Source organism: Mustelus asterias, chromosome 5, assembly GCF_964213995.1.
Source record: "Mustelus asterias chromosome 5, sMusAst1.hap1.1, whole genome shotgun sequence".
Lineage (NCBI taxonomy): Eukaryota > Metazoa > Chordata > Chondrichthyes > Carcharhiniformes > Triakidae > Mustelus > Mustelus asterias.
The window spans coordinates 4144048-4161811 of NC_135805.1; the positions used below are offsets into that span (position 1 = coordinate 4144048).

General features: G+C 46.9%; 1 protein-coding gene across 3 annotated transcripts in view; it reads left to right on the forward strand.

The window, feature by feature from the left end:
• The window catches only part of aars2 (alanyl-tRNA synthetase 2, mitochondrial (putative)), a 149509-nt gene that overhangs the window by 23674 nt on the left and 108071 nt on the right, over positions 1 to 17764 (forward strand). For all 3 annotated transcript variants that reach the window (XR_013497728.1, XR_013497729.1, XM_078212113.1), the window contains exons 4-7: positions 3850 to 4041; positions 7503 to 7647; positions 9938 to 10083; positions 10540 to 10648. Coding sequence is in view for 1 of the 3 variants with exons in the window: in XM_078212113.1 (XP_078068239.1) it covers positions 3850 to 4041; positions 7503 to 7647; positions 9938 to 10083; positions 10540 to 10648 (592 nt within the window). In the remaining 2 variants the exon portion in view is untranslated. The remainder of the gene's footprint in view (positions 1 to 3849; positions 4042 to 7502; positions 7648 to 9937; positions 10084 to 10539; positions 10649 to 17764) is intronic.

Genomic DNA, 17764 nt, shown 5'->3' on the forward strand with positions numbered 1-17764 from the left:
CCTTTAATTTTGAGTTTACTCCAACATTGGTGAGATTCGTAGCTGACATGCCAAATTTCCTTAGTCTTCTGAAAATGTAGAGGCGTTGGTGGGCTTTCTTAACTATAGTGTCGGCATGGGGGGACCAGGACAGGTTGTTGGTGATCTGGACACCTAAAAACTTGAAGCTCTCGACCCTTTCTACTTCGTCCCCATTGATGTAGACAGGGGCATGTTCTCCTTTACGCTTCCTGAAGTCGATGACAATCTCCTTCGTTTTGTTGACATTGAGGGAGAGATTATTGTTGCCACACCAGTTCACCAGATTCTCTATCTCATTCCTATACTCTGACTCGTCATTGTTTGAGATCCGACCCACTATGTTGGTGTCGTCAGCAAACTTGAAAATCGAATTGGAGGGGAATTTGGCCTCACAGTAATAGGTGTATAAGGAGTATAGTAGGGGGCTGAGAACACAGCCTTGTGGGGCACCGGTGTTGGGGATGATCGTGGAGGAGTTGTTGCTGCCTATCCTTACTGATTGTGGTCTGTGAGTTAGGAAGTTCAGGATCCAGTCACAGAGGGAGGTGCTGAGGCCCAGGTCACGGAGTTTGGAGATGAGTTTTTTGGGAATAATAGTGTTGAAGGCTGAGCTGTAGTAAATAAATAGGAGTTTGACATATGTGTCCTTGTTATCTAGGTGTTCCAGGGTTGAGTGCAGGGCCAGGGAAATGGTATCTGCTGTGGACCTGTTGCGGCGGTAGGCAAACTGTAGTGGATCCAGGTAGTCCGGGAGGCTGGAATTGATTCGTGCCATGACTAACCTTTCGAAGCACTTAAGTGGTTAGCACTGCTGCTTCACAGCTCCAGGGTCCCGGGTTCGATTCCTGGCTCAGGTCACTGTGTGGAGTTTGCACATTCTCCTCGTGTCTTCGTGGGTTTCCTCTGGGTGCTCCGGTTTCCTCCCACAGTCCAAAGATGTGCGGGTTAGGTTGATTGGCCAAGTTAAAAATTGCCCCTTAGAGTCCTGGGATGCGTAGGTTAGAGGGATTAGCGGGTAAATATGTGGGGGTAGGGCCTGGGTGGGATTGTGGTCAGTGCAGACTCGATGGGCCGACTGGCCTCCTTCTGCACTGTAGGGTTTCTATGATTTCTATGATTATGATGGATGTCAGAGCCACCGATAGTCATTAAGGCACGCTGCTTGGTTTTTCTTAGGTACCGGGATGATGGTTGTCTTCTTGAAGCAGATAGGAACCTCAGATTGTTGTAAAGAGAGGTTGAAGATGTCTGTGAATACCACCGCCAGCTGATCCGCGCAGGATCTGAGTGCACGTCCGGGCCAGTTGCTTTCCGTGGGTTGACCTTCGAGAAAGCTGCTCTGACATCTGCAATGGTGACCCCAGATACAGGTTCATCCAGGGCTTCCAGGGTGGAGGGCATGCTCTCGCTGACCACTTGCTCAAAGTGGGGGTAGAATGCATTGAGCTCATCAGGGAGGGGTGCGTTGGAGCTGGTGATTTTACATGCCTTCATCCTGTAGCCTGTTATGTCTTGCAGACCTTGCCATAACTCAGAGGGTCGTGGGTGTGTGGAATCGGCTGCCGATAGTGGTGGTGGAGGCGGATTCGATAGAGTCTTTTAAGAGACTTTTGAATAAGTTCATGGAAGTTAGTAAATAGAGGGTTATAGGTAAGCCTATTAGGTAGGGACATGTTCGGCGCAACTTGTGGGCCGAAGGGCCTGTTTGTGCTGTAGCTTTTCTATGTTCTATAATCGGCGGGGGTCGGTGTGACTAGCCTAGGACTCTAGCTTGGTCCAGTTCTGTCTTTTGGCATCTTTGATGGATCTCCTTAGATCGTATCTGGCTTTCTTGTATAGATGTGGAGATGCCGGCGTTGGACTGAGGTAAACACAGTAAGATGTCTAACAACACCAGGTTAAAGTCCAACAGGTTTATTTGGTAGCAAATGCCACTAGCTTTCAGAACAGGCTGTTCCTTCGTCAGGTGGGTGGGAGTTCTGATCACAAACAGGGCACAAAGACACAAACTCAATTTACACGAATAATGATTGGAATGTGAGTCTTTACAGCTAATCAAGTCTCAAAGATACAGACAATGTGAGTGGAGGGAGCATTAAGCACAGGTTAAAGAGATGTGTAAGGACGGCCTCAACCGGGATATTGGGTTCATGTCACACTATCTGTAACCCCACAACTTGCCTGGATGTGCAAAATCTCACTAGCTGTCCTGTCTGGAGACAATGCACATCTCAAAGTGTGTCCCTTTATCCCCCAGCCTGCTTGCCTTTCCAGAAACTTCTCTGGCTTCTGGCCAATGAGGTTCCAGGAGGGGGTTCCAACACCCAGTGGGTTTCTTGATGTCTGCCTGACAGGACACTACAGTCCGCCCCCAGGTATCTCACCTCCATGCTGCTGAACTTGTTATCAGATAAGGTATCTACAGGAACTCTTGGTGACAGAAAGTCTGGCCCGATCTGGGCTTCTAACAATAGGCCGGTGCATTTCAATGGGGTGCCATGATCTCCTGCTAATGGGTGGTTGATGGGTCAGGCCCAGACATGTTTCTGTATTTGTACAATTGGCCTGCCTGAGGTTTGACTGTGTTTGATTTTAATATGCCCAATTCTTTAATTTAGGATATCCAATTTTATCAGCCTTAAAACTAAGCCCTGTTTATATCACCACAGGCTGGTTGCAGAGTTTTTATATACTGACCAGTCCACTGACTCCAAGCAGCCCAGCAGGAGATCATCCAATTCCTCAGACCAAATTGCACGACTCTCTTTGATGGATTCTCCCGCTTCAGTTTTTGCCTGTAAGCCGGGAGCAGGTGAACAGCCTTGTGGTCTGATTAGCCAAAATGTGGGCGGGCGATAGAGCGGTAGGCATGTTTGATATTTGTGTAGCAGTGTCTAGGATGTTTGGGTCTCTGGTGGAGCAGGAGACGTGTTGGTGGTAACTTGGTAATACGCTCTTGAGCTTGGCCTGATTGAAGTCCCCGACCACGATGAACAAGGCCTCGGGTTGTTTTGTCTCAAGGCTATTCGTAATGGTGTATATTTCGTTCAGCGCAATCTTCACGTCCGCATGGGGTGGGATGTAAACTGCCATCAGGATAACCGAGGTGGTCTATAGATTTTCGTTTGTAAGTAAGTACTTGACATTTAAGTTTGCAAAACCTGTGCCTGTCAAACAAGTCCACAAGCATTGAAGCCAAAAAGCAGCAACTCTTTCCCTTGCTGCACCAGGTTCTCACTCTCACTAAAGTGCCAGCATTGACTGTGTTTAGGATACACTCTCTGCATGACCACTCAGTGTTGGCACATACTGTTCACCTTTAGGCAACTTTCAATCACACACACTTTACAAGCTCTCATTCAACTTCCTGTTAACACTAATTAGCTAATTGCAATCACTTGCAACTTATTGACTCTTAACAGAAACTGTCTGTCTGCAGCCATTGTGTAACCTGCAGTTTCTTTTACAGTTTTTAAGGTTTAAAGTTAAATTTCAAAAGTTAAACTAAATTTTAGTGTGACACAGCAACTTAACAGAAGGTTCTATTTCTACCAAATTCCCCACTTTTACAGTCTGACTGTGATGTCCAGTGTATACATGAATGAGGGGATTGATGAGGGTGGAGGGGAGACTTGAGTGGAAGTGAGAGCAGATTGTTGGCACTTGCCTATGCTGTTCCACATTGTCTTCAACACTGCTGAGTGACATCATGAGGACTGGAACCTAAACACACCGAACTGAGGGTCAACAATTACCTGGGTCAAAAGGCCCATCATGATCAGAGTTCAACAGACACCCTCATATTGTTTTATGTATTTTTCCCCGCAGAGTTCACCCTAGCCATGTGCTTCCATTTGGTCTTGCTGATAACTTCTGGGAGATGGGAGAGACGGGGCCATGTGGACCATGTACTGAGATACACTATGATCATGGGGTAGGGAGAGGAGCAGCGGCACAGGTCAACAGAGGCAATCCACTGCTCGTGGAGATCTGGAACCTGGTCTTCATGCAGTACAACAGGTCAGTGTGATGGGGAGAGTATAAATGAGCTATGTGCCTCACCCCATTCTGTACTTGTGCTGGGAGTGTTTGATGGGGCCAATGTAGAGGGAGCTTTACTCTGTATCTAATTGGTGTGTTGCTTTTGACAGAGTCCATGACCTGAACTCCAAGGTATGTTATGAAGCCAGACAAATCCCAACAATTTTTCTATTGCGGTATAAATGTGAGGATAGGATGCTTCGCTACAGACAAATTATGGATCTTTTATGAAAAGAAGCTTTATTCATAACACAGTTTAAATACAAGTCTAACAACATGATGGAGCTTAACTTTTAACATTTGAGCAACAGTTTGAAAAATGAAAAGAAACAACTTTAATTTCTAACTTATCACTATTTCAGTTCCAAATGAGCAACACCCCCCCTTCGACTCACATGCCACTTTAAATACTGTTAGCAAACCCAAGCATACTTACTATAAATTGTTTTAATCTGTATCTAACTTTGCACAGTACCTGACCTGGGAGTGTATGTTGGGGACAGTTTAGAAGGAGCTTTACGCTGCATCTAACCTCGTGCTGTACCTTTCCTTGGAGTGTTTGATGGTGTGATAAAATATATGTATATCATGTTTTTTATTAGGGACATGTTTAGACTTCAGATCTGTCTTGCAGGGTGCCAGTTTGTCTTGTCTAAGAAATCTTTTAAAATTAGGAGTTGGGAGAACAGGATAAGTATTTGAAGTGTTTATTTAAGCAGGACTAATGCCGGAGGGAGCTCTGGAGGAATGCAAAGAAAGGAGGAAAGAACTCAAACGAGGAATTAGAAAAGCAAAAAGGGGTCACGAAATGTCCTTGGCAGACAGGATTAAGGAGAATCCCAAGGCATTTTATTCATACGTTAGGAGCAAAAGGGTTGTCAGGGAAAAAATCGGACTCCTCAGGGACAAAAGTGGGGAATTATGCTCAGAGCCCAAAGAAGTAGGGGAGATCCTAAATGAATACTTTGCGTTGGTATTCACAAAGGAGAGGGATGTGTTGACTGGGAGTGTCTCGGAGGGGAGTGTTGACCCGTTAGAGAAAATCTCCATTACAAGGGGGGAAGTGTTAGGTTTTTTAGGGAATATAAAGACTGACAAATCCCCAGGGCCTGATGGAATCTATCCAAGGCTGCTCAGGGAGACGAGAGATAAAATCGCTGGGCCTCTGACGCAAATCTTTATCTCGTCACTGGACACAGGTGAGGTCCCAGAGGATTGGAGGATAACTAATGTGGTCCCGTTATTTAAGAAGGGTAGGAAGGATAACCCAGGAAATTATAGGCCGGTGAGCTTGACGTCCGTGGTAGGGAAGTTGTTGGAGAGGATTCTTAGAGATAGGATGTATGCGCATTTAGAAAGGAATAAACTCATTAACGATAGTCAGCATGGTTTTGTGAGAGGGAGGTCATGCCTCACTAATCTGGTGGAGTTTTTTTGAAGAAGTGACTAGAATGGTTGACGAGGGAAGGGCCGTGGATGTCGTCTATATGGACTTTAGTAAAGCGTTTGACAAAGTCCCTCATGGTAGGTTGGTGCAAAAGGTTGGATCTCATGGGATAAAGGGGGAGGTGGCTAGATGGGTGGAGAACTGGCTTGGCCACAGAAGACAGAGGGTGGTAGTGGAAGGGTCTTTTTCCGGCTGGATGCCTGTGACTAGTGGTGTTCCGCAGGACTCTGTATTGGGACCTCTGCTGTTTGTGATTTATATAAACGATCTGGAAGGAGGTGTAACTGGGGTGATCAGTAAGTTTGCGGACGACACGAAAATGACTGGACTTGCAGATAGTGAGGAACATTGTCAGAAGCTACAGAAGGATATAGATAGGCTGGAAATTTGGGCAAAGAAATGGCAGACGGAGTTCAATCCAGATAAATGCGAAGTGATGCATTTTGGTAGAACTAACGTCGGGCGGAACCATAAAGGGTGTAGATTCGCAGAGGGACCTGGGTGTGCAAGTCCACAGATCCTTGAAGGTGACGTCACAGGTAGAAAAGGTAGTGAATAAGGCATATGGCATGCTTGCCTTTATAGGATGGGGCATAGAGTATAAAAGTTGGGGTCTGATGTTGCAGTTGCATAGAACGTTGGTTCGGCCGCATTTGGAATACTGCGCCCAGTTCTGGTTGCCACACTACCAGAAGGACGTGGAGGCTTTAGAGAGGGTGCAGAGGAGGTTTACCAGGATGTTGCCTGGTATGGAAGGGCTTAGTTATGAGGAGAGATTGGGTAAACTGGGGTTGTTCTCACTGGAAAGATGGAGGATGAGGGGTGACCTAATAGAGGTGTATAAAATTATGAAAGGCATAGATAGGGTGAACGGTGGGAAGCTTTTTCCCAGGTCGGTGGTGACGTTAACGAGGGGTCATAGGTTCAAGGTGAGAGGCAGGGAGCTTTAACACGGATATCAGAAGGACGTATTTTACACAGAGGATGGTGGGGGCCTGGAATGCACTGCCGGGCAAGGTGGTGGAGGCGGACACACTGGGAACGTTTAAGACTTATCTAGAAAGTCACATGAACGGAGTGGGAATGGAGGGATACAAAAGAATGGTCTAGTTTGGACCAGGGAGCGGTGCGGGCTTGGAGAGCCGAAGGGCCTGTTGCTGTGCTGTATTGTTCTTTGTTCTCTTCTTACTTTGGTTTCCCCTGGGCTATCAGGGTAGTGTTATGTTTAGGTTGATTGACAGGGAAAGAATCATCTGCTTAATGGAGGAACTCGGCTTGCAGGGAAAACAGTTTCACTTTAATTTTTAAAATAAGCAGTTGTTGTCTAGACTGCCAGAAGAAACAGGTGTCCGTCTGTATCTATGCAGAGGTGAAAGCTCCAAGACTGTTAACTTGAGACAAACAAGTAAATCTGTGTTTTGCTAACTAATTTTAAAGATGTGGTTTAAGTCTATGTGGAATATTAGTTGAATTGGAACTCAAAGGGTCAGGTGAGCAGTTAAGAATTGTATCTTGTCATGTTTAAGTATTATTAATTTCTATAGTTAAACTAATTAATTTCTATAGTTAAACTGTGTTGTTAAAATTTGTTTTGATAAAAGCTCCCTAGTGTGTCAGTAGAATCGCGCCTGGGGTTAAACATCATATCCGCACGTTAATACTAAAAATAGCAAATTGTTGGGGTCCAGTCTGACTTCATAATATACCTTGGGTTTCTAACATGGTATCTGAACAATGGGGACAGTGCAGAAGGAGCTTTACTGTGTATATAATCCTGTGCTGTACATGTCCTGGGAATGTTTGATAGGGACAGTGTAGAGAGAAATTTACTGTGTATCTAATCCTGTGCTGTACATGTCCTGGGAATGTTTGATAGGTACAATGTTTGATTGGGACAGTGTAGAGAGAAATTTACTCTGTATCTAATCCTGTGCTGTATCTTTCCGAGAATGGTAATTTGTATAGTGTAGGGGAATTTTTTTTTCTCCTATAGGGAGGCCGATGGCAACCTTCGCCCTCTGCCACAGCTTTGCGTTGACACTGGCATGGGGCTCGAGCGATTGGTTACTGTCCTGCAAGGCAAACAATCGAATTACGATACTGACCTCTTCACTCCCATTCTAGATGCCATTCACAGGGTAAGAACAGGAGCAGACCACTCAACCTGAGCGCAGGGAAGGGCATATGCGGGGTGGGCGAGGGAGGTTTCCCGAGCTGGGTTTGGGTTGGACTTTTAAAAATCATTCTTTGGATGTGGGCATCTCTGGTTAGGCCAGCATTTATTGTCCATCCCTACTTGCCCTTCAAAAAGTGGTGGTGTTTTTAAAGTTTATTAGTGTTACAAATAGGCTTAAATTAACACTGCAATGAAGTTACTATGAAAATCCCCGAATCGCCACACTCTGGTCCCTGTTTGGCTATGCTGAGGGAGAATTTTAGTATGGCCAATGCACCTAACCAGCATGTCTTGACTGGGAGGAAACTGGAGCACCCGGAAGAAACCCTCGCAGACACTGGGAGAGCGTGCACACTCCACACAGACAGTGACCTAAGCCCTAAATTAAACCTGGGTCCCTGGCGTTTTGAGGCAGCATTGCTAACCACTGTGCCACCGTATGAGCTCCGTTCTTGAACCGCTGCAATCCCTGAGGTGTAAACAAACAAAGAACAATACAGCACAGGAACAGGCCCTTCGGCTCTCCAAGCCCGCGCCGCTCCCTGGTCTAAACTAGAACATTCTTTTGTATCCCTCCATTCCCACTCCGTTCATGTGGCTATCTAGATAAGTCTTAAACGTTCCCAGTGTGTCCGCCTCCACCACCTTGCCCGGCAGTGCATTCCAGGCCCCCACCACCCTCTGTGTAAAATGTGTCCTTCTGATATCCGTGTTAAACCTCACCCCCTCGCCTTGAACCTATGACCTCTCGTGAACTTCGCCACCGATCTGGGAAAAAGCTTCCCACCGTTCACCCTATCTATGCCTTTCATAATTTTATACACCTCTATTAGGTCACCCCTCATCCTCCGTCTTTCCAGTGAGAATAACCCCAGTTTACCCAATCTCTCCTCATAACTAAGCCCTTCCATACCAGGCAACATCCTGGTAAACCTTCTCTGTACTCTCTCTAAAGCCTCCACGTCCTTCTGGTAGTGGGGCGACCAGAACTGGGCGCAGTATTCCAAATGCGGCCGAACCAACGTTCTATACAACTGCAACATCAGACCCCAACTTTTATACTCTATGCCCCGTCCTATAAAGGCAAGCATGCCATATGCCTTATTCACTACCTACTCCACCTGTGATGTCACCTTCAAGGATCTGTGGACTTGCACACCCAGGTCCCTCTGCGTATCTACACCCTTTATGGTTCTGCCATTTATCGTATAGTTCCCCCCTACGTTAGTTCTACCAAAATGCATCACTTCGCATTTATCTGGATTGAACTCCATTTGCCATTTCTTTGCCCAAATTTCCAGCCTATCTATATCCTTCTGTAGCTTCTGACAATGTTCCTCACTATCTGCAAGTCCAGCCATTTTCGTGTCGTCCGCAAACTTACTGATCACCCCAGTTACACCTTCTTCCAGATCGTTTGTATAAATCACAAACAGCAGAGGTCCCAATACAGAGTCCTGCGGAACACCACGAGTCACAGGCATCCAGCCGGAAAAAGACCCTTCCACTACCACCCTCTGTCTTCTGTGACCAAGCCAGTTCTCCACCCATCTAGCCACCTCCCCCTTTATCCCATGAGATCCAACCTTTTGCACCAACCTACCATGAGTCTACCCTTAGTGCTTTTAGGGAGTCAATTCCAGGATTTTAGCCCAGCAACAGTGAAGGAACAGCGATATATTTCCAAGTCAGGATGGCAAGTGACTTGGAAGGGAATCTCCAGGTGGTGGTGTTCCCAGGTACTTGCTTCTAGTAGTGGTTGTGGGTCTGAAAGGTGCTGCCTAAGGAACCTTGGTGAGTTCCTGCAGTAGATGGTACACATCGCTGCCACTGTTTGTCAGTGGCGGAGGGATTCAATGTTTGTGGAAGGGGTAACAATTAACCCCAGGCTGTTTTGTCCTGGATGGTGTCAAGCTTCTTCAGTGTTGTTGGTGCCGCACTCATCCAAGCAAGTGGAGTATTCCATCACACTCGTGACTTGTGACTTGTAGATGGAGGGCAGGCTTTGGGGAGTCAGGAGCTGCAGAATTATTAGCTTTTTGACCTGTTTTGGTAGCTCGGGTAGAGGGAGGAGGGTGAATTCCCGGGATGTCCAGTTTCCCCATGGTTGGGCGAGGGGAGGAAGCCTTCTGAAGTGGAATGAGGCCCACACACCCTGAGCAGAGTGCAGAGGCGGCACTGAGTGGAGCTGGTGTGCAAAGGAGATTGATTTCTGGCATTGTGAACATTTATTGGTTTGGATGTTTCTCCAGGGATCCAAAGCCCCTCAATATCGAGGTTTGGTGGGGGTGATGGATACTGACTCTGTGGACATGGCGTATCGCGTGCTTGCTGATCATATCCGTACTCTGACTGTCTGCATCGCTGATGGCCTCTATCCTGGAATGACAGGAGCTCCGTGAGTCCCTAGAGTTTAAACTGGAACTAACATTGCAGGGTGGGGGTGGGGAGGTGGTGGGGAGGGGGGTGGGGGGCTGGGGGTGGGGTTGGTTGGGTGGGGGGCTGGGGGTGGGGGGGGGGTTGGGTGGGTTGAGTGTGGGGGGTGGGCTGGGGGTGGGGGTAGGTGGGTGGTGGGGGGGTGGGGGTGGGGTAGGGGGGGTGGGGGTGGGCTGGGTGGAGGTGGGGGGGGGTGGGGTGGGGGGGTGAGGTAGTGGGGGTGGGGAGTGGGTGGGGTGGGGGGGGTGAATGAGGTGTCGTCATGGGGGATGTTAGGGGGCCGTCTTGGGGGCTTGGGAAAAATTGTTGGGGTCGGAGAGGGCATCATGTGTGGGGGAGGAAATGTCCCAGGAAAAGCTTCACTCCCTCCAGTTAAAGTCCAGACAATGATATTGATCGATTTGTTGTCGGTTTTTAGGCTGGTCTTACGTCGGATTCTCCGCCGAGCTGTGAGGTTTTCTGTTGAGGTTCTGCGGGCACCACCTGGCCTTCTAGCGAGTTTGGTGCCGACGGTTGTGGAGATTCTGGTGAGAACGATGTAAATCTTGGTTGTTTCAGGGAATAACTGCCCTGATGCTGCAGATTATCACAATCCTGATTTTGAAGGGTAGTAGGAATTTGGATTGGGTGACCTCTGCTCAGGGCTCGGGGGCATTAAAGACCGTGCTCTACCAGGGTGGGGCTTCTAAAAGGAGGGGGCTGCTCAATGAGGTTTGTTGCTTAAGTTTCAACCTTTGTATCCTGGATTGTGAAATCAGTGATCAATCTCCTCACTGCCCTCAAACCCAGCCATTTTCTCTCCTGCTTGCATGTATGCAATATTGCAACATTCCCCTTTCTTCTCCAAGAAAACTCTCCACCTTTCCAACAGAGTATTACAATACAATCTTTACTTGCTATCCCTTCTCACCCATCTCAAGTCTGTTTACTTAGTACCAGAATTATAGTGGAGAACTTCAATTATCCAAATATGGCATGAGATGATGATAGTACAAAGGAACAAAGCGATTGTAAGTACCTGGAGTGTGCTCAAGATAATGTTCTGCAGCAGTATGCTTCCGTTCCGAGAGAGAGAGAGTGAGAGGGCAGACACTCTTGGACCTGGCTCTGGGGAATGAGTTGGCCCAAGTGAATCCAATATCAGTGGGAGAGCATTTAAGGACACTGACAATTGTATCATAATGTTGACCATGGCAAATGACAAGGAACAATCCAGAGTAGGGATAATTAATTGGGGGAAGATAAATGCGATGGAATGCAAATGCATTTGAGCTGAGTGAGCTGGAATTGAATGTTGGCAAAAAAAAGATGTTGGCCGAACAATGGGCCACCTTCAAAGAAAATTTATTACAGGAAATGTCAATGGAGGGGAAAGGTAGGACAAATACATCCAAATAAGCCCTGGACAACGAGGACGCAGAGGTGAAGATAAAAAGGAAGAAGTGCATGTATGATAGATATTGGGTGGAAAATACAATGGAGAATCAGGCTAAATATAGAAGGACCAGAGAGGAAGTGAAAAAACTAGTAAGAAAAGCAAGGAGTTTTAATAAATCATTCTGGGATGTGAGCATCACTGGCTAGACCAGCATTGATTGCCCATCCCTAATTGCCCTTGAGAAGGTGGTGGTGAGCTGCCACCTTGAACTGCTGCAGGTGTAGGTAGGTACATCCACTGTGCTGTTAGGGAGGGAGTTCCAGAATTTTGACCCAGCGACATTGAAGGAATGGTGAAATATTTTCAAGTGAGTGACTTGGAGTGGAACTTTCAGGTGCACGTGTACCCAGGTATCTGTATGAAAAGTGACTGCCAGCTAACATAGCATATAAATAAGAAAAGGGTGTTAAAAGAAAGAGTGGGGCCGATTAGGGATGAAAAAGGACACTTGCACATGGAGGCAGGGGAAATAGCAGAGGTATTAAATGAATACTTGCATCTGTCTTTACAAAGGAAGGTCTTGCCCAGACTGAGGAGAGCGAGGAGATATATTCGGCTTCGTACCCTTATGTCTTCACCTCAGCGAATTTTGGGCTCAACATGATGCTGAACTTTTCTTCTGCCGCCTTCGTTTCCGTGCTCACTTCTCTGGGCGGGAGTCCTCTGCCCGTTCAGCAGATCCTTTCACCCATTCTAGCATTCCCCCTTCACTTGAACTGTTGGCTTGACATCTGCTGTTTCAATTTCTCCGCTCCCCTTAACCACTCTAACTTGTCTCCTTCTGAATTTGCTGCATTTCGCTCTCTTGCGTCCAAGCCTGGCCTTGTCATCAAACCCACCGACAAGGGTGGTGTTGTTGTTGTCTGGTGTACAGACCTCTACCTCACAAAGGCTGAGGGCCAACTCTCGGATGCTTCCTCATACCACCCCCTGGACCATGACCCCACCACTGAACATCAAACCTCTGCTTCCAGGACTGTCAATGACCTCATCTCCTCTGGAGATCTTCCCTCCACAGCCTCCAACCTCATCGTCTCTCAACCCTGGACAGCCCACTTCTACCTCCTTCCCAAAATCCACAAACAGGACTGCCCCAGTAGGCTCATCGTGTCAGCCTGTTCCTGTCCCACTGAACTAATTTCCTCCTATCTTGACTCCATTCTCTCTCCTTTTGTCTAGTCCCTTCCCACCTACATCTACGATTCCTCCAATGCCCTTCACCACCATATCCGCAACTTCCAATCCCCCGGCCCAAACCACTTCCTCCTCACCCATAGAAGTCCAAGCCCTCCATTCCCCACCAGTATGGCCTCAAAGCTCTTCACTTCTTCCTCGAACAGAAGTCTGAACAATCCCCATCCATCACCACTCTTCTCCATCTGGCTGAACTGGTACTTTCACTCAACAATTTCTCCTTTAACTTGTTTCATTTCCTCCAAATTAAAGGTGTGGCTTGGGTACCCACATGGGTCCCAGTTATGCCTGTCTCTTATGGGTTATGTGGAGCATTCCCTGTTCCATTCCTAGTTCGGCCCCCTCCAACAACTCCTTTATCAGTACATCGACGACTATTTCGGTGCCACGTCATGCTCTTGTCTGGACCTTCGAAGTTTTGCTTCCAATTTCCAGCCCTCTATCATTTTCACATCGTCCATCTCTGAACTTCTCTTCCCTTCCTTGATCTCTCTGTCTCCATTTCTGGTGATAAATTGTCCACTAGTATCCATTACAAGCCCACTGACTCAGACAACTACCTTGACTACAGCTGTTCACACACCACATGCTGTAAGGACTCAGTCCCATTCTCTCAGTTCCTTCACATCTGCCACATCTGTTCTGATGATGCCACTTTCCAAAATAGCACTGCTAATATGTCTTCCTTCTTCCTCAATCGTTGTTTTCCACCCACTGTGGTTGACAGGGCTTTCAACCATGTCTAACCGTTCCCCGGACCACTGCTCTCACTCCCTCCCCTTCCTCCCAGAACCAGGATAGGGTCCCCCATTTCCTCACTTTTCACCCCACCAGTCTCTGCATTCAAAGGATCATCCTCCACCATTCCACCATCCTCAGCCATGGGCGGCACAGTCGTTAGCACTGCTGCCTCTCTGCGCCAGGGACCTGGATTCGATTCCCGGCTTGGGTCATTGTCTTTGTGGAGTTTGCACGTTCTCCCCATGTCTGCGTGGGTTTCCTTCGGGTGCTCCAGTTTCCTCCCACAGTCCAAAGATGTGCGGGTTAAGTGGATTGGCCAGGTTAAATTGTCCCTTAGTGTCAGGGGGTGTAGCTAGGGTAAATGCATGGAGTTATGGGGATAGGACCGAGGTGGGATTGTGGCCGGTGCAGACTTGATGGGCCAAATGGGCCTCCTTCTGCACTGTAGGATTCTGTGATTTCTACCAACTCCAGCATGATGCCACTACTCAACACGCTTTCCCCTCACTCCAAAAGAGAAAATGATGGAAAATCTCAGCAGGTCTGACGGCGTCTGTAAGGAGATAGAAGAGCTGATGTTTTGAGTCCAGATGACCCTTTGTCACATGAGAGTTTCCAAATTCCACTCCCAGAAAACGTACTTTGAAATCTTCTTTCACAACAGTGTTTTCTACCAGTAGTTTGCTTTCTGAAATCCAGTCTAGGTTTTCCAAATGACTCTTTTAAACAAAGCTTCAGCTCCATGTTTAGCAAATTCAGAATCCAAAATTTTCAACTCTCCCTTTAGGATTTCTGTGTCTTACCTACTGTACAAACCGTTCATAATTACTTTAATTCTTGATTCCCAGACGGCTGTTAACATGACTTCAGACTTTTGATTTACCTGAGTCTGTTTTCCCACTTTAAATCTGGTTCCCACAATTGTCTCTTTAACTTTGTTTATTTTTCACCTTGGAATCTCCTGAATGATATCTTGGTCTCTGTTCTCTTAACTTCAGTCTTAAGATGTTCTTTCTGCCCCAATTCCCTAGTTATTTGGACTGTTTCTTGTTCATTGAATGTCTGCTCTTTGTAGCTCCCTTGTCCTGTCTTCTGGCAGAGTTGATAGATGTTTACTCCCCAGTGTCCTGTCGCCAACTGCAATATTTCCAGCTAAAGCTAAACTCAAAAAAACCTTTCTACCATAAAAGGCCCCCAGTTGCGAAGCAACCACTGCTACTTCTGCCAGCCTAGTTACTCTTATATATTTATAAAGATGTGTGATTGTTTAAGAACTGGTTGAATGATTTGATGATGATGTCATTGGGGTGTTTCACAGGCTCCTGCTTAGTTTCATTTTGTACTCTGTAACAGCTCCTACTGCTGTTGTTATTTTGAATCCACGTGTGCAAACAATATCTTTTTCTTTTTGCGTAAAACACACAACCCCTAACCTATTTAGGACATAACTGCTCACGCTGTACCCCTCTCTGTGTACAGTAGAAACACAGTTGGAACCACTCACACTGTACCCCCCTCTGTGTACAATAGAAACACAGTTGGAACCACTCACACTGTACCCCCCTCTGTGTACAGTAGAAACACAGTTGGAACCACTCACGCTGTAACCCTCTCTGTGTACAGTAGAAACACAGTTGGAACCACTCACGCTGTAACCCTCTCTGTGTACAGTAGAAACACAGTTGGAACCACTCGCTGTAACCTTCTCTGTGTACAGTAGAAACACAGTTGGAACCACTCACACTGTAACTCTCTCTGTGTACAGTAGAAACACAGTTGGAACCACTCACACTGTACCCCCCTCTGTGTACAGTAGAAACACAGTTGGAACCACTCACACTGTAACCCCCTCTGTGTACAGTAGAAACACAGTTTCCCACAAACACAAACCCCCACACATGAAACGAACTATAGGTTTTTCATTTCAAGCACAGAAACATTAAATTAAACCCACTTAAACCTAATGTTTACCAATACAAACATAAATCCCTTAAAAACAGGGATTTTAAACTAGGATTGTTTTCACTGGAAAGATGGAGGCTGAGGGGAGACCTAATAGAGGTCTACAAAATTATGAGAGGCATAGATAGGGTGGATGTTCAGAGGCTTTTTCCCAAGGTGGAAGCGTCAATTACAATTGGCCACAGGTTCAAGGTGGGAGAGGGAAAGTTTAAGGGCGATGTGCGGGGGAGGTTTTTCAAACACGTAGGGGTGGGTGCCTGGAACGCTCTGCCAGAGGAGGTGGTGAAAGCACGCACATTGGCAACATTTAAGAGGCATCGGGATGAATAGGGAGGAACTAGAGGGATAACAGACTGAGTAAGGGCAGAAGTTTTTTTTAGTTTAACATAGTAACATAGAAGATAGGAGCAAGAGGAGGCCATTTGGCCCTTCGAGCCTGCTCCGCCATTCATTAAGATCATGGCTGATCATCCAACTCAATAGCCTAATCCTGCTTTCTCCCCATACCCTTTGATCCCATTTGCCAAGTGCTATATCCAACCGCCTCTTGAATGCATTCAATGTTTTGGCATCAACTACTTCCTGTGGTAATGAATTCCACAGGCTCACCACTCTGGGTGAAGAAATGTCTTCTCACCTCTGTCCTAAATGGTCTACCCTGAATCCTCAGACTGTGACTCCTGGTTCTGGACTCCCCCACCATCGGGAACATCCTCCTTGCGTCTATCCTGTCTAGACCTGTTAGAATTTTATAAGTCTCTATGAGATCCCCCTCATTTGTTTGAACTCCAGCGAAAACAATCCTAACCTAGTCAATCTCCTCATACATCAGTCCCGCCATCCCCGGAATCAGCCTGGTAAACCTTCACTGCACTCCCTCGAGAGCAAGAACATCCTTCCTCAGAAAAGGAGACCGAAACTGCACACAATACTCTAGGTGTGGCCTCACCAAAGTCCTGTATAGTTGCAACAACAACATCCCTGCTCCTGTACTCGAAACCTCTCGCAATGAAGGCCAACATACCATTTGCCTTCTTTACTGCCTGCTGCACCTGCATGTTTACCTTCAGCAACTGGTGCACAAGGACACCCAGGTCCTGCTGCACACTCCCCTTTCCCAATTTACAGCCATTCAGGTAGTAATAGAACATAGAAAAAATACAGCACAAACAGGGCCTTCGGCCCACAAGTTGCGTCGGTCATGTCCCTACCTACCTAGGCTTATATATAGGCTTACCTATAACCCTCAATCCTATTAAGTCCCATGTGCTCATCCAGAAGTCTCTTAAAAGACCCTATCGAGTTTGCCTCCACCACCACTGATGGCAGCCGATTCCACTCACCCACCACCCTCTGAGTGAAAAACTTACTCCTGACATCTCCTCTGTACCTGCTCCCCAGCACCTTAAACCTGTGTCCTCTCGTAGCAGCCATTTCAGCCCTGGGAAAAAGCCTCAGAGAATCCACCCGATCTATAGCTCTCAACATCTTGTACACCTCTATGAGATCACCTCTCATCCTTCGTCTCTCCAAGGAGAAAAGACCGAGCTCCCTCAACCTATCCTCATAAGGCATGCCAACCAATCCAAGCAACATCCTTGTAAATCTTCTCTGCACCCTTTCAATCATTTCCACATCCCTCCTGTAATGAGGCGACCAGAACTGAGCACAGTACTCCAAGTGGGGTCTGACGAGGGTCTTATAAAGCTGCATCATTATCTCCCGACTCCTAAACTCAATCCCTCGATTGATGAAGGCCAGCACACCATACACCTTCTTAACCACCTCCTCTACCTGCGAGGCCGATTTAAGAATCCTATGGACCCGGACCCCAAGGTCCTTCTGATCCTCTACCTTGCTGAGAGTCTTACCCTTGATATTATACTCCTTCATCCCATTTGACCTGCCAAAATGGACCACTACACATTTATCCGGGTTGAAGTCCATCTGCCACTTCTCCGCCCAGTCTTGCATCCTATCTATGTCACGCTGCAGCTTCTGACATCCCTCCACCTATCCACAACAAATCTGCCGCCTTGTTTTTGCTTCCAAAGTGAATAACCTCACATTTATCCCAATTATACTGCATCTGCCATTGATTTGCCCACTCACCCAACCTGTCCAGATCATTCTGAAGAATCTCTGCATCCTCGTCACAGTTCACCCTCCCACCCAACTTGGTATCATCCACAGACTTTGAGATGTTACATTTTGTTCCCTCATCCAAATCATTATTATATATTGTGAATAGCTGGGGTCCCAGCACCGATCCCTGTGGCACTCCACTAGTTACTGCCTGCCAATTTGA